The sequence below is a fragment of the Empidonax traillii genome, unplaced genomic scaffold, assembly GCF_003031625.1.
Source record: "Empidonax traillii isolate 1590-97213 ecotype Southwest subspecies unplaced genomic scaffold, ASM303162v1 scaffold4:size3804566, whole genome shotgun sequence".
NCBI classification, from domain to species: domain Eukaryota; kingdom Metazoa; phylum Chordata; class Aves; order Passeriformes; family Tyrannidae; genus Empidonax; species Empidonax traillii.
This window is the reverse complement of record NW_020955197.1, coordinates 142,092-167,296: the sequence shown is the minus strand read 5'-3', so window position 1 is coordinate 167,296 and position 25,205 is coordinate 142,092. Positions and strand designations below refer to the sequence as shown.

Below are 25,205 nucleotides of genomic sequence, written 5' to 3'. Positions count from 1 at the left end.
TTTTTTTTTTTTTTTTTTTTTTTTTTTTTTTTTTTTTTTTTTTTTTTTAATTAAAAAGTGACATTACCTGTAAGGCCTCCTGTTTATTATAGAATTCATTATCATCTGGTGGTTTAATGAGGTAGCAATGGTTGCAACACTTCTTGAGTTCCATCATGATGTTCAAAAAGCCTGAGGTACTGCCTTTTGAACCTTTGCTGAGGGCTTTGTAATTTCTGGTTAAAATCCACCTATGATATAAGAAGTACAACATTACTAACTTCTAATCATACGTGGAAGGAAGACATATGTAAACTCTCAAAATATGAACAAAGTAAAGAAAAAGAACAGCTCCTACAAGAACGTATAACTATACCAAACAAAAGAAACTATATGAATACACATTAGACCACCGTAATTCCTGAGCCCTTGCTTCACAGATTTGTATTGTTGTGAAACCCTGTAGAAGCCTTAACTTCTGTACAGTATACAAACCACTATAATTCAGTAAACTGCATATAGACATATTACTGAAACAGCACAATTTTCAACAAATTGGTACATACTTGTAGTATTGCTTCTGTAACGCGCTCATTTCCATTCTCAGAATTTGCTCAACTTTAGCAGGTAAAGATTTTTCTACATCTTTTTTAACTCTTCTCAGCAGAAATGGTTCAAGCTCTTTGTGAAGACTTGCATAACCATACTCTCTCCCTTTGCCATGCTCCTCTTCAAAATCTTCCCACGAGGAAAACCTTTAACACAATAAAGCATGAGCACAAAATAGCGACATGATGTAAATAACCTGATGAAGCAAAATTCAAGAAGAAAGGTAACAAACACACAACACGTATAAATATACCATAAGAGCACACACACATTCAGATTTCTTCCCTACTCCCTTCTGTTTTGTTTATTAATCTACTTATGTGTTACAGCTTGTACAGTCTAGCTGAAGTGTGTTTTCATCACAAAGTCTGTCCTAACAGCGTAGAACAGACTTTGTGATCAAATGAAGCCACTCAGCCACAGTAGCTTTGCTTGTAAAATTCCAAGAAGTCACTACAATCCACGGCTTGAATAGAGCTATAGTGCTCAGCACTAACAAGATGTCTGACAGGAACATGTGCTTTCACACACAATCACTAATTTACCTTAGGTCTAAACAGATTAATACAAAATAAGGTCAATACAGTAAACTTACTGCATGCCAAACGTATGGGAAAAGTAGCCATCTGATTGAACCACAGGATACTGGGCATCTTGGAACATATTTGTTTTCATTAACAGTGCTAACAAATAAAAGACTCCATTCTATTTCCCCTGAGTAAATCCATACAGTACTCCTCTTAGGCTAAGATGAAGCCTTTTTTCAATGTTCTGATTTATCAATACAATTATTTACTTGAAGCAGCATGAAAAGATATGCACCACTTGACAAAAACTCTTTTCTTACTTTTCCGGCATGATGAAGTGCAACAAAGACCAAAGCTCTTTGAGGGAGTTTTGCAGAGGGGTTCCAGTAATAAGAAGACGGTGGTTAGACTTAAAGTCTATTAAAGTTTTGTACAGAAGAGAGTCATCATTTTTTAAACGATGAGCTTCGTCAACTCCTATGAATGCCCAATTCAGACCACCCAGGAATGACTTCAAGAAATGAAGAAGGGGAGAAAACATTACACAAATGAACACATTACAATTTTCCCACATTATATAATCAAGCTATAAACAGCACAATTTCTTGATTCATTTCAATAAAATATGAACAGCTATATGTTTTTAGTACTAATTATGGTTTTTACACTTGCCAGGTTCAATGAAAAGCATGCAGACATCCCAAGAAAGCCAATTTAAATTTATAATTTCAAGAAGTGGCCAAAAGTCTGACCCACATTAATATTTACATGGCAGGAAAAAAAAAAAATCACTATTGATTTCTTCCCAGCACGTACAAAGTAAAAATGTTCTGCTTCATGAATATCTGTAAAAATTTACACATACTGTTAGGAAGATCAACAATAACTCTGTGTACTACCACTATGGAGACTGTATTAATACATGTACACATATACTGTTTGCAAAGTATCACAGAAAAACTATATGGGATTTCATATTTCTGTATCATATTTGGGGCTAGGGGTTGGGTTCTTTTTCAGCTCCTTGAGGCTGGTCTGCAAAGAGGTAAAGTTTGAAGATGGGAGAGAATTAATGAGACTCAAGAAAATTGGAGAAAACGAAGTGTTAACCACTTCAAAATATGGAAAAGGGCTGAAAGCCTTACCACACATACATAAAATCCTGAAGTGCTTAAAAAAGATAAGTCCCTCCAAAGAAATAAAACCCCAAACACTCTCCATAAATTTAATGACCAACAAACAAAATACATGAAGGTCTAAAGAGAATTCTATACTATAGAAATTATTTTATCTCCCCAAAGAAGTGTAATTACCTTATCCTTCAGCAAAATTTCGTATGTTGTTAGAAGTATGTTAAATTTTAATCTCTTGGTCTGTGGATGCATCCATTCATGAGTTCTTATCTACAAAAAGAATCAAAACTATAAGCTACAGAAAAAAAGTCTTGTTGACTGGAATCAATTTTAGCACTGCAGTGATGTAGATGTTTAATAGCATACAATAATATAACAAAACAGAACGCCAAAACCCATATTAACATTTTATATATGTGTGTGTGTGTATATATATACACACATATATGACATATACAATAACATTTTGCTTTCATGGATAGGATTACTAATGTTAAGAAAACAAACCAACAACCTTTCAGAAAATAAACTAAGCTCATGACTCACTTTCTTATTTATTTGTACTATATCCACCTAAATAACCACATGAAAGAAGACAATTCGTTTTCAAATACAAGACTAAATTTTTAATTCTGTTTACTATTAAGCAGAAAGGAAATTTCTCACACACATTTACATCAGATCAAAATCTAACCTTTTAATTTGCATCTTGAAGTCACAGGGCTTCAGGGAATATTTGCTCAGTCCTAATCAAAAAGGTGAGTCTTTTTATGCACAAGACTTTCCAATGATAAAGAGAGACACTCACCATATTTCTGCTAGTTATATCTCCCAAGTAAACTACAGCATTCATCTGAGGAGCCCAAGTCTGAATTTCTCTTTGCCAAGACGTCAAGGTAGAAAGTGGCACAACCAACAAGAAAGGCCCATAGAGCTGATGTTCGTGAAACAGGTAGTTCAGGAAAGAAATTGTTTGTATTGTTTTACCCAGACCCATTTCATCTGCGAGAATACAGCTATTCCCTCTAAACAACAAAACAAAACAAAACAATTCAGGGGAGGTGTAGAGAGGGGGAAGGATTAGATAAAATGAAAATATTCTCTTCTGAGTGTAAGACCCGCTGATCCACGTTTTCAGTATTTTGCAACTATACATTCTGAAGAAACTTACTTCTATTGTTTTTCCATGAAAGTTATTTCCAATCCCCTCCTTCCTTAAATTAACAAAAAGCTTGCAAGTATTCCTTATGAGTATTATTTTAGACGTATAACACTAATGTTGACATTTAAGAAGAGCTTGCTCTGGTTTTTTTGTATTGTTTTTGGTTTGCTCACTTTTCTAAAAATATGACTTATCATTTAGAAACTAAAAGCAAAGTAACAACAGATCTGCTTTTTGTTGAGAACAGCTACAGAACAGTAAGTTTTGGTATTACTTAAAGCAAAACCACTCCCCTCAGATCTCTACTTTGAGCTTACAGTATGAAAATGTTTTACAAATGCTTACAATTCACAAACAAAAAAATCTCTTCAGACTATACTTACTTGCACCATGAATGAGCAAGCCAATTCAATCCATTTAACTGATAATCTCTTAACTCAAGACTTTCATGTCCTCCAATGTAAGATGGTTGTTTCTTCAGTGCAACAAACCTTGGCCTCTGTTTTAGGACCTGTGAAAAGCAAACTGATCACCAGTCCTACTACTGACTGCAGTTACCAAAATGACTTCTGATAGAAAAAATAACAGTAAGTATCCATTAGGTCATCAACTTTTAGTTTTTATCTACAAAATCAAGGCCATATAAAACTACCTAGTGATTTGCAAATTGAAATTACTTTGATTGCTAATCTAAATTTCACAACAGGAGTGACTCATACGAAGTTAACTTACAAAATACACTACAATACTAAACAAACCCACCTTTGAATGCTAATAAAAATGCACGGAACTGGTATCTACAAAAAACTACTCTTAGTGGTGCTATTTTCTATATGTAGTACTATACATCGTTACTGCTATTCTGAAAAACCTTCTAGAAAAATTCATAGTATGTATCTCATATCTGAATTGATAGAAGAATTTCACCTTTTTACTACTGCAACTGGTGTGGAAGCTTGACTCTGGCCAGCAGCCAAGCTGCCAGCCAGTTGCTTGGTTCCCACTCCAGAGGGACAGGGGAGAGAACTGACAAGGTGAAAGGGAGAGTGGGTCAAAATAAGACGTTTACTGGGTGAAAAAAAAAAACCACTCACCCAACCAAAATAAAAACCCACAAAGAAAAAACCCCCCATGTGACAGAAGGCAAGTCACACATTAATTCACCAGCGGAACTGATGACCAGCAAGTCTCCAAGCACCTCTTGCTGAGCTCACTCAGTTTTACTGCTGACAGTAAGTAGCACCAAGTGTCTCTTTGGTCAGTTAGGGGTCAGTTGTACTGCTGTGCTGCCTCCCAGCCCACTCATGGTGAGGATGAAACAAAGCACAGAGAAGGCCTTGATACAGTGCAAGAGCTGTTCAGCAGCAGCCAAAACACCTGTCTGTTATCAAACCCATTTAGGTCACAAATCTACAACACAGGCTGTAGAGACTGCTGTAACAAAAATGAATTCCATGTCAGTCAAACCCAGTACAACTGTTCATAAATACATCGTGAATTACAAACTCACCTTGCAATCCTTAAAGGGAGTGGTCTTGGATTGATTTCTGCTGAAGTACTCATCAATGCGTGCCTGAAACTTTTTGGCAATGAGAGCTCCATCTTCCCAGCTACATTCTGAGTAAGGCAGACCCTGCCATTTACAGTAGTAATCTGGATAACCAGCTGCTGATTTCTGATTTGAATGAGCTGCAGAAATATACCAGAGAGAATTGACCAGCTTTTTACTTCTGCACCCTATGAAAACATTCATTTTAAGTAATAATACAACAGAAGCTAGCTTCACAGACAGACGGTATGACAACTTTTCTCTTTATCTGAAGTTTTTTTTTGGATTAGAAAGTCAGTGATACCCATATTCTAAACTTCTTAACTACCAATACAACATAAGCTGAGAACATACAGAATTCTCAGTCTTATTTTCTGTCTACAAGTTTGTAACATACCAATTATTCTTTCCACTATTTGATATTGTTTATGTAGATCATCTGTAAGCTCCTGTTGGCAGTTGTAATATTCCACATCTTCTGGAGAAGCATTTTTCAGCCTGTAATAGGAATTAATTTACAACACTTAATACGCTGTATAGTTTTAAACTACAAAAAATCAGGAATTCTATAGCTGTGAATGTAAGCACCATAGGAATCTTGCTTAGAAAGTTTTTTGGAAGGGACAACGTAAAAAGTGGTTGCATCTGGCCAGGGTGCCTCATCATTAATGACTGAGAATACTGATTGTTGAGAATAAGTATTCTCCATGAGCTGCATAACTAATACCACTGGTAGCCGCAGGACTTGAATTTCTTGACAAGCAGTGTACTTTACAGGGTATTTTCATGGAACAGCATTCAGAGTGGCTCACTCTGTAAGAATCCATCTTATGATTAGTTGCCAAAAATCCACCAGCATTCACTGAATATATTAAATATATTAATAAAACTGAACACTAAAAACGTGACTTTAAAATGCATGGACTTCTTCAGGTTTTTGTTCTCAGGTTTGAACCTCAGGTTTGAGCCAAGAATTATTCAAAGTAATCAAGAGTGGCTAAGTCACCAAGAAAACACTGATCCCTGCAGCAATTCCTAAAGACCTCTGATCAAAGTATAATGGAAAAATTAGTAAAAGGTCCAATTTATTATTTATTTTTAAACATCACCCATCTTGTTAAAAATCCATTTAAAACACACACAAACACAACTCAGAAAATTATCTTCAGGTTCAGAAAATTATCTTACAGGAACATATTAAAGAGGCCTAAATTTTTAAAGTTTTTGTCTTCCTGTTGCACAGACACTCAAAATTATGCCCTCAAAACCAGGCAACAGGTCTCAGAAACACAATAGAGCATCTATATTGTTTCAAAATAAGTATCATGGAAGTCTACATAAAAATATTCACCATCGCTTTGTTTCTTGATCCTTTTTCTTATAATTGTCCAGTTTCTTCATTCCTTTAACATTTTGTTGCTTCAGTGTTTCCTCAGTTTCCCAAGTGTTATGGATGTGTGACCAACCTTTCCATTTAATGAGATACTGTATTTCTCCTGGCTCCTTTGACTTTTCAAACCCAGCATTTGGGTCACCATCTGCTTCAACTGCATAGATGGTGGTTGCAGCACCTGTGGCTGAGAAAGAAACCACATCATAAGCCTTCAGTAAGTGCCATAAGTTAACCAGTTAGAAATGTAACAACGAAAGTAACTGATGATACTTTTAGATGAGCGTATACTTCACTAGCATCTACAGTACTCGTGAGTATTTGAACAATTATAATGCAGGTGTGTCAACACAAGTGCAAGTAATCAAAAGAGAATTAAAAAGCAATAAAATTTCTACACCTGTCCTGCAATATCTTTCCTCGTGAGAATTTTATTTGCATTCCTAGTTTTTAAAGAAGTCACCAGGCAATGCTCCACTAACGCTGCTATCATCTGTTATGTTACTCCCATCTCTGAGCACACAAAAGACATCTCATGTTATGCTTCGTCAACCTTGAGATACAGCGAACCTACTACTAGAGACACTAGAAATCTGTTTCTTTCTAAACATGTTTTGTTACTTTTTCCGCCTCTGTTATCTTACTGGGCAAAAATGTAAATTAAGTACTGACTGTACAGCAGCAGCAGTAAACAGGCTCATTTTTGTAAGAACAGCCTGATAAGGAAATGAACCCCAGCTGCTGGGGCCAGATAGTCAAAAAAAGAGGCAACACCAAAAAGCATCACAAGCAGCAATATTATCTGAGTAGGAAGAATGTGAGAAGTTCAGTTCCTAAGACTCTGACCACAGCAGTAACACCAAGCACTGGAGGAGGATATGCTAGAATATGTGATTCTGCATTGCAGAAAGAATTTGAGAGGAAGATTAGAAGTTTTGAGAGCAGCCAAAAACTTTAGACAGTGGGTATAACTAATGGAGAAAGGCAGCCCTGAAATGCAAGGGGCTCAGGGTTTACATGGGGGTTTTTTGTTAGTTTATTTTTATAATTAGAATCCTAGTATGGATCCTCAAGGAGAATCAGTTACCTAGGACATGGAGAAGGTAGAGGTAACTCAACAACCATTTTGCCTCCTTCTTCACAATCAAGTGCTGCTGCCACACCAAATGAGGCAGACAGGAACTGGGAGAATAAAGAATTACCCACTGTATGAAAAGATCACATCTGAGACCAGCTAAAGAAACTGAAGGTGCAAAAGTCCATGGGACCTGATGAGAGACGTTGTCGAGTCCTGAGGGGACTGGTGGAGGAACTGGCTAAGCCACTGCCCATCACATTTGAGAAGTCATGGTGTTTCAGTTCCCATTGACTGGAAAGGAGAAACATAAACCCGATTTTTAACACAGCGAAAGAAGGAAGACCCAGGGAACTACAGGCTGGGCGGCCTCACCTCAGTGCCTGGCAAGATCGTAGTGCAGATCCTCCTAAAAACTGTTAAGGCACATGGGAAATAAGGAAGTGACTGGTGACAGCCAACATGGCTTCACTAAAGGCAAACCACCCCTGACAAGTCTGATGGCCTTCTACAACTGGGGTTACAGCAGTGGAGGAGGAGGGAAGGGCAACAGATGTCCTACAGATGGACTTGTGCAAAGCATTTGACACTGTTCTGCATGACATCCTTGTCTGTGAACTGGAGAGATACAGATTTGACAACTGGACTATCTGGCAGTTAAGAAACAGATGATACATTCAAAGAGTTGTAGTCAACAGCTCAATGTCACAGTGGAGGTCGTGGAAGAGTGTCATTCCTCAGGAGTTGCTATTGGGAACTATGCCATTTTACGTCATCATCAGAGTCATGGACAGTGGGATTGAGGGCATCCTCAGCAAATCTGAACATGGCACTAAACTATGTGGTGCAGCTGACACCAAGCTGGAGTGAAGGCATGTCATCCAGATGAAGCCTGGCCAGGCTTGAGAGGTGGGTCTGTGTGAACCTTATGAAGCTCAAAAAGGCCAAGTGCAAGGTTCTGCACCTGGCTCAGGGCAATCCCAGGTTGGGCAGAGAAAGCATTAAGAGCAGCCCTGAGGAAAAAGACTTGGGTGAGTCTGGTGGATGAAAAGCCCCACAGGAGTAACCAGGTGCACTGGCAGTCCAGAAAGGAAACTGTGTCCTAGGTTGCTGCACAAGCAGAGTGGTCAAGGGAGGTCATTCTGTCCCTCTACTTTGCTCTTGTGATACCCCACCTGGAGTACTGTATCCAGCTGTGGGTCCCCCAACAGAAGAAGGATGTGGACCTGCTGGAGCACATCCAGAGGAGGTCACTAAGATGACCAGAGGTCTGGAGCACCTTACTTAGGAAGACAGGCTGAGAGAGTTCGGGCTGTTATGTAGGAGAAAAGAAGGCTCCAGGGAGACCTACAGCACCTTCCTGTTCCTAAAGGAGGCCTAGAAAGCTAGAGATAGATCTTCTACATGGGTACACAGTGGTAGGACAAGGAGTAAGTGACAGGATAAGGTGTAATTGCTTTAAACTGAAGGAGGGTGGGTTTAGGTTTGGTATTAGGAAGAAATTCTTTACAGTGAAGGTGGTGAGGCACTATAACTGGTTTCCCAGAGAAGCTGTTGATTCTCCATCTGTGGAAATGTTAAGGCCAGGTTGGATGGGGCTCTGAGCAACCTGGTCTAGTGGAAATTGTCCCTGCTGACAGTAGAAGGGTTGAAACTGATGAACTTAAGGTCCCTTCCTACCCAAAACATTTTATGATTCCATGATTTTAACCTGCAGACTCTTATACAAGCAGAACTGTCAGGCACTGCATCCCATTACTACTGGAAATATTATATGCCTACCATTATTCACATACAAGTGCACCATTGAATGTCAGATGCATTTTGTAGCCATTCCACATGTTGTTCTATATTTGTACAGGAGTTACTGAAATAATGATGTCAATGCCAACACCATCTTTCAGCATGCAGACTATTAGTCAACTCTCCCATTTAGTCCACATTCTCCAGTCCACTGTATATAATTTATACTGATCAAGTATCACTGAAGTGTACAAATAGTGGCAAAACAATACAGTGTGCATTTATGCAATACAGAGCTATGTTCAATTTTTATTTTCTACTTAGGCATGCAATTTTTCTATATTTCTCTCTGCAATACTTAGAAGGGACTTTAAAAAGGTACGTCCTTATGAATATGAAAGGTTAAACGATGTAACTTTTTGGTAACTTTAAAATTATTGCTGTTTATAAACCTCACAGGTGACCTATTGCTGAGATTTGCCAAAGTTGCACCACAATGCACACCAGGATCTTAAGACCACTGAAAAAAAAATACCTCCTTTTCGGCCAACTCGACTATCCATAAACTTTTCTATAGTTTCAAATTCATCTTCTTCAGGTTGTGGGACATCTTCTCCACAAACTTCCAGCAAATCGTCAGAATCTGTCTTGGTTTCTTCAGCTTCCTTGTAACTGATGTTGACTGTTGCTTGGCGACGAGATCCCCTCTTATCATAATCGTCGTCATCATCATCTTCTTCCTCCTCATCCTCTGATGAATCAAGTTGTCTCTTTTTTGGTCCTGTGCTCTTTTTGCCACTTTTTGGCTTAATTCTTAAAGACAGTAAGATACAACAATGTTTCAAAAGCGACAATAAATCTACTTCGCTGCTCTCTGAATACCCATATTTCACGCATGCTCAGTTACTCCACTTTCAGTTAAAGCAGACAGGAAAAGGTATTCAGAAGAAAGCATTAACATGTTATTATATTATTATTATTTTAAAAAAAAAGGTTCTTTTTAAAAGAAAAAGCTTTAACGTTTTCAGTCATACGTATTGTGTAAATACTCAACTGCTTATTAGAAATAGTACCAGAGTATCCAAATGCCTGACTTCTTACCTGGTCGGAGGTTTCCGGCTTTTGACCTTGTTTTTTGGCTCATAGTCAGATTCACTCTCTTCGCAACTGCTTTTCTCATTATCTTCCTCCGATTCAGATTCAGAACCAGTTCCTGATACTGACCCAGATCCTGACATTTGCCAGTCTTCACTATACATATTGAAAAACAAAACAGTAATTTACATTATTAGTTTTTTAAGAATAGTCATTCATCCTCAAGGGATCTGCTGTAATTTCAACATTCTTCCCAGAAAAAAAAAAATCTCTAAAGTTTTTTCAGTTGAAGAGACAGAAAACTGTCATCAATGAACACTAGATAATTAAAAAAATGACCAATGGGAATTGGACTACTTTTCTGTTATCAAGTAGATTTAAAATCTCAAATAACAACAGTGTAAATTTAGCATGACAAATGAGTTGATATTAAGAAAACAAAGTACTTAACAAGTCTAACTGGAAAGATACACAGTAATCAGAACTAACACGTGCTCAAATTATAAAGTGCTGTCATACCATATTCTGCAGAGACCCATACCGTCTAGTGCCTATGGCCCCTGTGTCCCATGTGAAGAGTCAGCAACTTTGGCATGAGAACCAAAAAATAATAAAGGCAGTTGTGAGAAACACTCAGAAAAACCTGAACTGCAGTAACCTTTCAGTGGCACTGGCTCCCAAAAGCTCCCACATTAGCGTTTGATAGCCAGGCATGGTACCATGAGTAAGACGCTTGTGACTGATCATCAGGATCTCCTGAATTCTGCTTAACTGAGATCTTCTACTTCACGACAGGAAAGACATATGCAGTGATGACAGTAACTTGATTCACGCTCTGACATTATACAGGCAAATTTAATCTAAATAGCTTAATGCACAAGAAAAAACAACAACAAAAAAAGAGTCTGGCATACACTGCTGAGACACTGATAAACTTTTATACTAACATCAGGTTTAGGTCTACTTGACCAGGGTGCTAGAGCAGTAATACTGCTCATCAAAACTGGAATATACCAAGAAATATCTCCCTTAAATTTTGAATCAGGAAGCCTAGGAATAGGTGTTTTGATCCCTCTTCCCTTTCTTGTCTTTCAGGACATTGTCTCCTGCAGGAAATTACATTGTCATTGTTTCAGTCATTCCAAATACATCTATTGTACAGATGACACAGAGATAGTGGTACAGAATGTCTTCATAAACAGAATGGTTTGGGTTGGAAGGGACCTTAAAAATCATCTAGCTCCAACCCACCTGCCCTGGACATAGACACTTTCACTAGACCAGGTTGTTTAAAGCCCTATCCAACCTGGCTTTGAATACTTCCAGGGATGTGGCATGCACAGCTTCTCTGGGCAACCTGTTTCAGTGCCTTGCCACTCTCATTGTAAAGAATTTCTTCCTAACAGCTAATCCAAATCTACCCTCCTTCAACTTAAGACCATTCCTCCTTGTCCTATCACTATTTGCCTTTGTGAGAAGACTCTCTTCAGCTCTCTTATAGCCCTCCTTTAGGTCCTGGAAGGTGCTAAGGGTATGTCCAGAAATCTTCTCTTCAACAGGCTGAATAGCTCCTACAATCTCAGTCTGTCTTCACAGGTGATGTGTTCCAGATCTCTGGTCATCTTAGTGACCTCCTCTGGATGTGCTCCAGCAGGTCCACATCCTTCTTCTGTTGGGGGACCCACAGCTGGATACAGTACTCCAGGTGGGGTATCACAAGAGCAAAGTAGAGGGACAGAATGACCTCCCTTGACCTGCTGCCCACTCTGCTTGTGCAGCAGCCCAGGACAGTTTCCATTCTGGGCTGCCAGTGCACCTGATTACTCCTGTGGGGCTTTTCATCCATCAAATACCCCCACATCTTTCTCCTCAGGGCTGCTCTCAATGCATTCTCTCCCAGCCTGTATTTGTGCTTGGGATTGCCCTGAGCCAGGTGCAGAACCTTGCACTTAGCCTTGTTGCATTTCATAAGGTTCACACAGGTCCACCTCTCAAGCCTGGCCAGGCTTCATTTGGATGACATCCCTTACCCTCCAGCTTGGTGTCAGCTGCACCACACACCTCGGTACCATGTTCAGATTTGCTGAGGATGCCCTCAATCCACTGTTCATGACTCTGATGACGATGTTAAATGGCACTGTTCCCAATAGCATCTCCTGAGGAATGACACTCTTCCACGACCTCCACTGTGACACTGGGCTGTTGACCACAACAATGGTCAATCTCCATCTAATTTTTTATCACATATCCTTCCTGAGAGGGCCCACATTTTCCCTTGTCTTTCATTTATCCCTGACGTACCTAAATAAGATTTTTTTGTTAACCTTGATATCCCTGGCCAAATTCACTTCTGCTGGTGCTTTAGATTTCCTAATCAGATCCCTGGCTGTTCAGACAAACTCTTTATCATCCCAGGATACCTTTCCCTACTTCCATTGTTGGTAAGCTACCAGTTAAAGTTTGTCCAGGAGCTTCTTGTTCATCCCTGCAAGCCTCCTGATGTTCTTCTCTGATTTCCTCATTAGAGGGATGCATTACCCTTGAACCTGGAGGAGTCAATCCTTGAGTATCATTCAGCTCTCCTGGGTTCCTTTTCCCTCTAGGACTCTGTACTCTGACACTGCTAAGGAGATGCTTGAAGAGGCGAATCTGCACTCCTGAAGTCCAGTGAGTTTGTTGTGCATCCTCCCCACTGTCCTGAGTATCTTGAGCTCTACCATTTCCTGGTCACTGCAGCCCAGGCTACGCTTGAGCTTCACATTCCCACCAACCCCTCCTTGGTGGTGAGAATAAGATCCTGCATAGCACCTCTCCTTGCTGGCTTCTGTATCACTTGGAGAATGTGAGGTTGCTCCTCTTTGTCTGTATATGGCCTCATTGGCTTGGTCTTCCTGATTAGGCAACCCACTATAATGGGGACCCTCACTATAATGTCACCTGTCCCTGCCCTCCCTTTGATCCTGATCCATAAGCTCTTAGTCATCCATTTCCAGGGCAAGCTCCATACACTTCATTTGCTAATTGACATGGAGGGCAACAGCACCTCGTAGTCTTTCCAGCCTGACCTTCCTGAAGAGCCTGTATCCTTCCAAGACTCCAGTCACAGCAGTCATGATGCCAGTTAGACAGAGCCCTGCAGGCGTGCACATATCCCTCATTCATCCCATTTATTCCCCACGCTGCTTATGTTACCAGACAGGCATTTACACTGGGCCCCAGTGAAGCTGACTTTCTGTCTGGAGTCACTGGAATTCCTTGGTGCTGTCCTTAAAGAATACTTCTTCTACAAGCAGTAAATTAAAAAATTATGACATGAATCCACAACCTGTATTTCTTTGGAAATATAATAAACAGATAGAAACCACCATCCTTTAAGGCTTGAACATGTACTGATTCATATACTGAGAAATCTCTGATCTGCCCGTCAGATAACAACTACCGACAGACTTTCTCATATGAGCCACAGGATAAACATTCAAGCACTGCATCCATGAAGTTATTTAGTTACAGTTTCCTGAACTTTAATATCTTTCCTGAATGGAGTACGCTATTAGATGCAACCAAATTCATAACTAACAAAACAGTGTGAATAATAGCCCATTGCTAAAAAAAGTACCATTTTGTAGAGTGCTTTTATTTATGTCTCCTTTTGTTTTTCCACCCAACTAACATTTTCTGAAGATATTATACTGGCAACACTTAACCCTGAGGAGATTTATGAACTGGGAGATGAAGACTGATAGAATGGCTCAATTTCTACACACCGCTCATAAAAGACACAGGTCACTGACTCCCCATAACTGTCACAATTACAACATATAACCTATCATTTAGAAGGAGCCTACTTTCAGTAAAAGCTCTTTGCTAGTTAATAAAGTTATTTACTATCAAAAGTACAAAACCTTTTAAACATGCCAGAGAGGGAAAAAAATCCAAAACACCAACAACCCCACACAAACCCAAACTAAAAGAATCTGGCATTAACTAAGGGATTATAATTTAAATTTGCTGTGAGACAACCCATTTCTACATGAATTTTTTGAGAGGGCCTTCAGCTCAAAAATAAACTGCAACAAAGTATTTTAAAAATAAAAGCACTGATTAATGTTTTCAATAATGTAGACTCTTTTGCTAAGAAACTAATATAATAGAGATGTTTATTTGAGAGTCTATTTTACAAACTACAAAACTGGAAATGAAAGACCAAGATGAATTAAAAAGAGAACATCAGCATTTCAAGGATGAGGAAATGAAGTAAAAATTATGAGCATGTGTCTCTATGATAAAAAAATCTGTGTTAATACTTATGAAAATATCTTACTCTTTATGTTTTTTCTTCTTGTTTTCAGTGGATGAGTCATCTGCTGAATCTTCACTACTTGAGGAGTCCTGCAGGTGAAGGAAAAAAACCCAAACCCAATTCATTATCACAAAAGTAATTAAGTACTTTTAACACCTAAAAGATAAATCAGCTTCCACCTCCATATTGGAGGCATATGATTCATGTTTTACCCTCTTCATCCCCCCCAGTGTAGATGTTAATACAGAATGAGATAAAGCCTGCTATTGTTTTTGTATTTATCCATCTAAGAATATGCTGTGCCAGAACAGCTCTGGAGAACATCACAAAAAAGCCCATCTTAAAAAATTAACATTGCAACTACACACATGGTCATGGTTTAAGCAGCCTCACATTAACCAAGATGACGGTTCTATCGAAATTCTAATAAAATCTCCTACCCTGAGAATGAACCTTCTCACCTTCCAAATTGTTTCACATTAAAATAGCAGTTTAAGAAAACTCTGAGAATACCATGCCTTTTCTTTCTTTACACTCAAAGAAAAAACAAGAATCCTCTTAAACTTAGATTTTGCTAAAGCAAATCTTATTGGCCTAAGTTTAGATTAACTTTTATCCTGAAAAGTATCTTTCAGGGAGAGAGTAAAAAAAAAAAAACAACAGGTGTAAATTAATGTTTTAATGACAGGTGATTAAATTTTAAGTTTAAATCATGAGCTGCTAAACCACACAGAAACAGAAATCCAATCAAATGACTGTGACTACTTAGCATGGCCTTTGTAATGAAGGACTAAAAGACTGCTTTACAACTAACTTTCATTTCATAGTTCAGACTAGTGTTCTTAAAAGATGTTCATACTGCATGAAGTCAACATTTCTTCAGCCTATGATCCACATTTTGAAATACCTGAAATACAGGCCTCATTCTTAAAATACAAGAATTCTTTTGTGGTAACTATTATAAAATGTATAAAAACATAGTTTTCTACTCTATATGGAATATTTGAAAACTGCAGCAGCCACCTTATATAGAAACAAACTGAAAAAATTTAGCGTTTGTATCTGTCTTTACAAAACTCAAGAAACAATGTAAAGCAGTACTGTGTGGCTTAAGACAACACAGAATATCTACCTAAAAATAGCACAGGATTGAAGCTGCTATAATTTTGGGACAACTCACTTGAAAACAAGTAACTAGAGATATTTTGATTTTTCTTATAAAACTGTCAGTTATTCAAATGTTACAGTTACAGACTAAACCCAGACTTCTACGCACACTCAGAGAATACAAATTGGCCCTACTAATTTTATTCTAAAATATAAGACAATGAGACAGGCATATTTACATTTTAAAAATCTGAATTATGTTAATCACCTCTTCTGAAGCACTGTCTGATGAGGCTGCCTTTTGTTCTTGCTGTTGTTTCTTGAGCACTGCTGATCTTTGCACAGCAAGTATACTCGGACTAGACTTCCAAAACTAAACAGGAACAGAGATGCCAAGTCAGTTAAACATACCGAGTCTCCAGGTTACCATATATTTACTTTTCCTAAGTAGCATCCTATTAAGACTGATCTTTATCCAAGAATTCACTAAAAAATACTGCATTAACTAACAGCTAGCTTTTTAAAGTGGTAAGATTTTTGTAAAACAGAATGCTATACATTAATTGCCAGGACAATTACTACAACACATTTAACAATAGTTGTGTAGGTATTGTCAAGCTAAAACATTGAAAAAGTACAGTGTTAAACTGACACAGATAAATTCTTTCAGACTACTTAACTGCTATGTTTTTGTTTCATATAGTAATACCAAAGAACATGAAAAAACAATAACAGAGAATTCTTAACAGTCTTCAATTCTTGTGGTAACTAATACACTACTACCTTTCATAAATATGGTCTAACACTCCAGTACAGTCCATACAACACAACATAGGAGAGTGCAGTTAATTCTGGCCCACTGGATTCAAGGGATTTCTAAACACCACTTTTTCCTGCCTTTAGCTGACTTATTGATAAAGAAAGCCTGTATGTAAGCTTGAAATTTTTATACCATCATGTAGTGATGCAAGGAAACCAAGCATTAGAGAAAAAAATGTAAATTATTGATACAAGGAAACCAAATGCCAGCAAAACAATGTAAAAATGTTTCAGAAATAACATTACATGTGTCTATCTTCTGTAAATTCCAATAAATTAGGGTATGCTTCACTCTGATGAAATTTAGGTAGGCTTTCAACTCAAAATACTTATGAGTGTTTATAATTCTCACATCTATAAATGTGAGAATTTTAAAAGCACAAATTCGAGTATTTGCATATGAAAAATTTGCCCAGTGTTTAAGGCAGATAGGGAAGTGCATTCACTAATCCAATCAAGTTAAAATCTAATTAAAACCATTTCATTAGGTTCTTTTATTTTTTTAAATGAACACTGCTCTTGAAACTATAACTGCACAGAAAGATTTTTTTTAATATTTCCCCCTCCTTTCCCTCACAGGGTTCATTTATTTGTCTTGTTTACCTCAGATCCATCAACTTTTGGTGGTTTAGACTGAATTTGTTTCTTCTCTCTAGATGTGTCAGACTCTGATTCTGACTGAGAGCCTGACTCTGAACCAGAGTCAGAGTCACTGCTGCCTGACTGGCTGCTGCTTCCATCGCTGCTGCTTCCAGAGCTTGAACCAGATCCAGAACCTGATGCTGACCCAGAATCATCATCTGATCGGCTGCAACGGCAAGTTAGTAGAATATTACACAACTGCCAAGGTAAGAGAATTAAAAGAAAAAAATAAGGTTGCCCTAGCTTCACGTATAAACCAATTATTAAGTTAGACCAGACAAACAGGTAGCACAGAAATGACACAGATGATAAGTTCAGATTAATAAAGTTAAAAATATACAGGAAGTAAAAATTCAAAGTGTAATCAGATACTCTCTGTGAAGCCAAAAAAAGGAAAGATAATGCAAAACCATTCAAATTAATACGGTAGAGTCAAGCAAGGGAAATAAAATATGATAAAAATGTTTTTTACCCGCACAAACTGCCCACCTTCACCCCTCCAAATCCTTGCTTAGTTCCATCAAACCCAATTTTAACAGTTAAGTCTATTTCATAAAGACCTGTCCAACTAAAGATTGTTTTCAGTCTTTATGTATCAGCAGTACTGCTTAAAAGAGAAAACAAAAAGCTACACAGACCATGTTTTTCTGTTAAAATAACAAGACAATTTCCCCATGCAGACAATTCCAAATTTGTCATGTGTGGTATGACTTGTGCCAAGGGACTCTCCTTGGCATACGCTTGAGCTGCCAGATTATTTCACCTGTATATTCGTTTTACACCAGATTTAACATACTTAGAATGATCAATAAATATTTCTTTTATGACCATTCAAAAACCTTACATTTGTTTTTCTAGGACAACTTCACAGAGTAGCTGAGCTAGAACTTTAGTAATAGTTGTCAGTAAATTAACAGTACCATATTTCAAAGATAAAGTGAGAAAAGAAACATCACATAGCAAAACAACTTTAAATTCTGTACACATTGACTGCAAACGCTTACAAACCAGAGTAAACATGAAGCAGATTCAAACATGTTAAAAAGTGGTATCAAAGCCCAGACAATCTCTGCCAGCACAATTCATCTGGCTGACACCACTGGAGGTGGGGCAGGGGAGAGGGCAAACTGATCACCTGCCTTAGAACACACTTAACTGACAACATTTTAAAGCTACAAAACAAAGCAAAACCACTCCTCTTTCTGCTTTTGCTGGCACCAGTAAAACTGTGCCAGTGTAGAAGAAATGAAGCTATTCATAAACAGACCCCTGCAGGCTGCACCTCCATAAGCCATCTGCAACTCGCAGGGACGAAAGAAAGAGGCAGACAGACTCTAGACTATGGTGAAACCTCCTTGCTCTGGAGGGGGAGATGTGTGCTGCTAGGCTTCCTTGCACCTGCTGAGAGGAAAAGTGGGAAGCAAAAAGGCTGCTCCCAAATTTCCATTTTGTTCATCAAAGGCTTACTTCAGGCATGGTGCTGTAACACTGACCTCACCTGCCAATAAAGCAGGTCATCCACTACAGAACATGACCAGAGGTTAAACTATGCCAGAAATTAACGGCACTTGATGATGATCTTCCAAAGAGATTTTCACTGTAATAGTGTTTTTGTACAGAAATGTTGTCTGACCTTAAATACTGGGTAAATCACACCATTATAAAACAACTGCATTTCTCAGCAAAACAAAGGGCTATAAATGTCAGTGGGACTACAGAAGGCAGCACTAACTATAAGTGAAGGAAAACAGAAAAAAACTCAGCATGAAGAGACAAAAGTAAATACCAGAAAAAGTTAAGGTGATAAAAAGTCACCAAAAATGTGTAAATGCTTCATAACCTTGCAGGAGGGGAAAGGAATCAAATACCTCCATGCAGTACTTGCTCAAAGAGGACAATAATAACATGCAAAACACTACATCATATGGATGGTAATTAAGTTAGCTTTCCATAGAGCAGTAAAATACTTCACACACATCAATACAGTGCTAACTATAGGTTCAATCACACAAAGAGCCACAGGCAACCAAAACAAGGTACCTGTTTTCTAAGGTAGCAAGGGGAAACTAACACTGGAATAAGCCATCTTGGTCAACTTGCTAATATTATGAGAAACATGTGAACAGGAGACAATGGTGGAAGGAGAACAAGGACAGAAAGAAAAAAATAAAATTTCCAGTCAATTATTTAGATAAGTAAGCAAAAATTACACTGACTGGATAGATTCATTGAGTCAAGGTTAGAAGAGACCTTTAAGATCATCCAGACCGACTGTCCACCTGGCACTGTGACTACAACCTCTAAATCAGATCACCCAGATCCAGACTGCTCTTGAACATCTCCAGGGATAGACAGTTGATGAGAAATGTTGTCTATTGTTCTTCAGAGGAAGAATGGAGCGGTAATTTCAAAACCAAAGGGCCTGAGATAATGAAAATGAAAGCCTAGTGGATAATGCTATTTGCTGTAGAGTTGGATGCAAAAAACCCAGCTAGTGCTAAATCTTATTATTTACAAAGAGATGAGCTATCATCTAAGGTCACTGTCAAATAATACCAAGGGATGTGGATTACATAATATTCAGAGAAAACACACAGACTCCTTATCTTGCTAGCTAGCTAGCTCTCAACAAAGCTAGTATTCAGGTAATGAATTCTCATCAGGCTTATGAGAAGAACCAGCAAAGTAAGAGCAATTCCATAATCCCTAGAATTGCTCACAATAGATTGGCCTGATTTGGACAAGAGGAGACTCATACAACTCAACTGCACCACAGTAGTATCTAATGAGAGTAAAAATCTTAATTCAAGCACGTTACTAATAAATGCAAGACTTCAAAACAAACCTGTAGGTAGAAGTAAAAGGGATGGGGAGAGGAAGTAATGAAATTACAAGAAACAGGAACAAAGAACAAATAGCAACATCCACCACAGCTGGTTTAGAGCTTCCCTAGTGACACCATATATAAAGGACAATGCAGAATGTCTACCAGAGACTAACAGCTAATTGGTACACAAAAAAATAAACAGTAGTATGAAATTCAAAGGCCTTAGTCAGCATTAGATCAGCACAAGGAAAGGTGAAAAGACAAACCAAGTAGCAGCACGTAATTTTAAAACAAGGGAAACAGAAAGGACTTGCTGAAATATTTATCAAAACGTAGAATGCTATAGTAGTGTACATGCATAAAAAAGAGTTTGAAATTAACTCTTAGAAAGTACTATAGGAGTTACAACACTCAAGGCTAGTCTATGTTGATCAGAGCCTACTTTAACCATAATCATCCAAAGTAATGCAGATGTATGAAACTACGAGATTCTGCCTGTACACTTCCCCATGTGCACCACATACTCCCTGATATCTTCAGAGACTTATAGTGCATATAAAAAAATCAGGTAAGATTAACAAATACAGCTTCATTTCTACTGAAATATGAAGAACTTCACGGCTCACTGGCCACAGGAAAAGTAACTGACAAGCTCTGAGGATTAGAAATGGAATATTTATTTTATCTTGTCCTTTCATACAGTGTTTCAACCTGGGCTTCAGCAGAACACTGACTTAGAGTCACTCTATAACTCTACAAAGACAGCACTGTAACTCAGGAACCTAAAGCTCCTGTTTGCAAAGAATGTAGTAAGTGAAGTAATAAATAAGTAAACTTTGCATGAACATATGGAATAAAGGCAAATGGGAGATCGTTAAGACAGTACTAAGCAGCAGTGTATTACATGTAATACCTATAAATCTCCAAAAGCTGCCACAGTCCACACATCGAAAGACTCTCCTCTAGTGAAATTTAAAGGCTCTGAATGAAAAGTAACGGTGATGCAGAGCCTAAGGCAAAAAACATCCTACACTAAGAGCTACAGAGTTCAAGTGCTCAGTTTTCAGCATATAAAATATTTCCATTATTAGAGAGAAAATTAGTATTTTTCTTCTTACCACTTAAGTCACTGTAAAGATCCTAAAGAGAACATGTTTCTGCCAAGATTAAAGTATTATACACTTCTGAGTGCAGACTGTCCTCTTGCTTTTTCTACTTAAAAAAAAATAAATTCGTCTAGCACTTCTAATGATAATATTTTGTGTAACACAGCAGTTTAAAGAAAACCTTTTTGTACCAACACAACAAAAAAACTCCAAACCCTCTATTGTCTAACAAAAGTAGCTACGTATTCAAACAGAAACTGAATAGAATTTTTCAGCCTAAGAGTTACTTCTTAATTATCTCTGTATCTACAAGGCAGAAAGAATAGACTTGATTATCAACTGGATTTTTTCTTGCTTCTATACATATCTCATGTAGAGAACTTTTACACCAATAACCGACCACACCAGTGATCAACTTCTGATATAACGGAGTATCTTATCCGTTTTTTACAAAATACATGAAAGAAAGCAGCAGCAATAAAGTAAAAACACAGACCAATCTAGATTTTTCTAAAAATCAAAAAATCCACCAGAACATGCAAAGACTTGTTTGAGACAATTCAACATACAGAGACAATCATTACTAGCACTTTGCCTCTGCAGATGTAACATCACCAGGACTTTGTACTTTTCATTTTTGTTTCATATGCAGTGCTGATCTAAACAAAACTTAACAATGAGTCATTGCTTCCCACTATCACAAGAGGAGAGCCCAGTGACCCTGCCTCAGGACTTAACTGCAAAACTATCTCTGAAAGCCAGCCTCCTTAGTGAGGAAGACAATCCATTCATCTGTTAGCTGACGTGAGGAAGACCAGGATTTACCTAAAGGCTTTACCATCCTCTAAGGAACCAATCTTTTAGCTGCACTATTTACCCTAAGGTGTTCATGACAGAGAAACAGCTTCCCCCTCTCCCAGCCTCACTGCACCTCTATGACAAGACAAACCACTGGAACATGAATACAGTCTTCAAAGAGGGGTGCACACAACCAGAAGGTGTTCAAGACAACCCATGAGGGTATGTGAAGAACATACTGGAACTTCTATTTAGATTTATTTTTATCCAAAAAAACCAAACCAAGTCAAAAAAACCCACCCAAAACCAAAGCCACAATAAAGTAACAATCTAGGAAATAAAAACCAAAACACACCCCCACCCCCCCTGCAAAACCCACAAATTCAGCTTTACAAACATTTAATGTATGGTTTGACACTAGTAAGCTCACTCAGTCCACATGTTTGAGGGGCCTGTGTCATATATGGCAGGTGTGGGGTCCCGGGCGAAGTCTGTGTTCCACAACTCAGAGTGGTGACAGTAGCGCAATCAGTCCGTTCCTCTTTTGTACAGTGAGATGGACTACAGACTGCCTCTGCCTGATTAGATGGATTTATGGACAGTATTACTTAGCTTTAATGAAACAAACATTTACAAAATGAAGAACTGGTTTAAAAAGAGCCCTGTAAAGAAATAGTGGAAGGTAACACTAACACTGTATTGGAAGTGAAAAAGAAAATGGCAGAGCTGGCACTTCTCCTCCTCCTGTACAAGCTCTTCATCAGCCACACTACAAGGTAAAAAAGTGACAATCTAATGGCATCTGACATGAAAGAGAAAGAGTTGGATTAAAAAAGTCTGAATTATCAAAACTACCTGAAATAGGTATTTCCACCCACCATTGTTAAACCACTGTTAAGACTTCCTCTCACTCTATATGCGTACTGGCCAGCCTTGAGACACTGGCCAATGGTAGCACGAAGCCACCACACTCAGTGAGACATATGAAAACTAACCATCCAGAACATAAAGACAAATCTTCATTTTTCCCAGGAAGGCTTCAAGTCATGTGATACTCAATACTGCACTTTATAAAATTTCATTTAATGATAAACGTGTAGCAGCCTCAATTTTGAGGTTATTTTATCTAGGATAAAAAGAAAAAAATGCCACATGCCATCAGAGAATTTACCTTTTGCTACTGTAAAAATGGCTAAAACAATGCATGGAAAACTACAGTGACAAACTGAAGTGCATTTCTTTGTCAGTAAATGTTGTTTAAAAACACACAGAAAATAGTGGTGAAGATCTGAAGAAACAACTATTAGAAGAAATCATCCACTGTAGGAAGTTTGCTCTATAGCTGGATGAAAGTACAGATGCTTCTATCACATCCCAACTTCTGGTATTTGCTACTTTCTCTTTCAATAATGAAATACACAAAAAACTACTCTTCACGAGCCACTGAAGGAAACGTATTAGAGAAGCTATGTTATGAACACTTAACTATTTAATTAAAAAAAAAAAAAGTTTTATGGAAAACATGTGAAAATGTAACCAGAAATGATGCGGTTATTGGAATAAAAACTACAATCTAGTAGGGATGATAGCTATTGCAGCACAAATGAAATTCATCTCCTGCATCAACAAGAGGCAATTTATTGCAGCAAAGAATCTGGAGTCAGAGGAGAACAAAATATCAATGATGTTCTTACTTTTATGAAAACAAGACTACTAAACAGTAAAGTACTTAAAATACTTTGTAATGAGATACAGTGACCATAAAAAAGTTTTCTATCATGAGAGGTTCAACTGCTTAGAAGCACTGTTGACCATGAATATTAGTTTTTGGTGGGCTCTCAGGGCGTTGTTAGTTTTACAAAGAAGTGTTTAAAATATAGTGACTGCTTCCGTGGAACCCATTTGTTACCAGTAGAATGCTACACAGCAGACATTTTTGAAAAAAATAAACTTTTTGTACTCCTTCCAGGTGAAGATGACATTTCAACAACAAAAAAGCAACTGCTTTTCAAAAGAAACTCATGCTATAGAGATAGCATTTTGAAAACAGATGTTTGGAAAGATTTCCATCATTATGTCATCTTACTACCAAAACCAAAGCATGTCACCTATAAAAGCTGTTGTATTTGTACAGACAGAAATTTCTAATCTGTTTGAAAATCTTCTGAAAATTTTCATTGAGTTTTGAACCCATCTTAAGTTTTGCAATCCCTTCAGATTAAATATGCAAATACTGATTAACAGGATAGATAGAAATTTTTTAGACAGAATTTAAGAAAAACCTTTACATAATTATTTGATATGATTGAAAAAAAAAAGTACTGTGATTTAGTAAGTGCAGTCAACAATGCACTTCTCCCACCTGAAGCCATTTTACCTTTGCTAGCTATCTTCTTCAGCTGTGTCAGTCATTACAACAAGGTACAAAAATAAGCTTAATGGAGAACCATACCTTCAAACCAATGTACCACAAAATGTTAAACCAAGATTTTAATAAAAAAGAATATTCTTCATAATTTTTTCAGTCTTTGGTATTTTTCAGTTTTAGTACATGCATCTACATTGCATTGTGACACACTGTAAGTCCATTTCCAAGCCTTTAAACTACTACATGGTGGACTACCTTCTCCCTTTTTCCATGAAGTATGGCACTGTGGATGTGACTAAGAAAAGGAGCATGCAGAACTCGCAACACACCGGGAGTTGGACATCTGGACGTCTACCAGCATCATCGCAAATGTAGAGAGCCTGTTCACCAGAGTTTTTAAAATGCAACCATTTGAGTTTTTGAAGTTTGCAGGAAAAGACAGACACAATTCAGAAGTTTCATCACATTTATAGTAACTCAGTTGAAATTTTCTTATCTGCTGAAGCGGACACCCTAGCAGCCAGCTATACCAAGGCAAAAATAATTGTTAACAGCCTTGAGAGAGGTCTAAAAGCTTTTTCAGAGCTTGAAGACAAGTAATCTCTTATTTTAACAACTTCTTTCAGCAGAATTCCAGAAATTATTTATCTTCCTTGAAAAGGAAAGAAGATCCTAGGTTGATGAGGGAGCTGGCAGAAGAGCTTGCCAAGCCGCTCTCCATCATCTTCCAACAGTCCTGGCTCACGGGGGAGGTCCCAGATGATTGGAAGTTGGCAAATATCACCCAAATCCATAAAAAAGGATGCAAGGCTGACCCTAGTAACTACAGGCCTGTCAGCCTGACCTCGGTGCCTGGCAGAGTTATGGAGCAGATCATCCTGTGTGCAATCACACAGCAGCTACAGGATGGACAAGGGATCAGACCCAGCCAACATGGGTTTAGGAAGGGCAGATCCTGTTTGACCAACCTGATCTC

At 38.0% G+C, this 25,205-nt stretch overlaps 1 protein-coding gene across 2 annotated transcripts in view; it reads right to left on the bottom strand.

The window, feature by feature from the left end:
- The window catches only part of CHD1 (chromodomain helicase DNA binding protein 1), a 55,296-nt gene that overhangs the window by 18,955 nt on the left and 11,136 nt on the right, over positions 1-25,205 (bottom strand). For both annotated transcript variants that reach the window (XM_027911515.1, XM_027911523.1), the window contains exons 3-16: positions 17,092-17,296; positions 15,938-16,042; positions 14,584-14,651; positions 10,269-10,418; positions 9,703-9,980; positions 6,311-6,536; positions 5,357-5,457; positions 4,921-5,099; positions 3,794-3,921; positions 3,057-3,273; positions 2,429-2,518; positions 1,436-1,626; positions 546-734; positions 68-230 (exon numbers count right to left, since the gene is read on the bottom strand). In XM_027911515.1, coding sequence (XP_027767316.1) covers positions 68-230; positions 546-734; positions 1,436-1,626; positions 2,429-2,518; positions 3,057-3,273; positions 3,794-3,921; positions 4,921-5,099; positions 5,357-5,457; positions 6,311-6,536; positions 9,703-9,980; positions 10,269-10,418; positions 14,584-14,651; positions 15,938-16,042; positions 17,092-17,296 — 2,290 coding nt within the window. The remainder of the gene's footprint in view (positions 1-67; positions 231-545; positions 735-1,435; positions 1,627-2,428; positions 2,519-3,056; positions 3,274-3,793; positions 3,922-4,920; positions 5,100-5,356; positions 5,458-6,310; positions 6,537-9,702; positions 9,981-10,268; positions 10,419-14,583; positions 14,652-15,937; positions 16,043-17,091; positions 17,297-25,205) is intronic.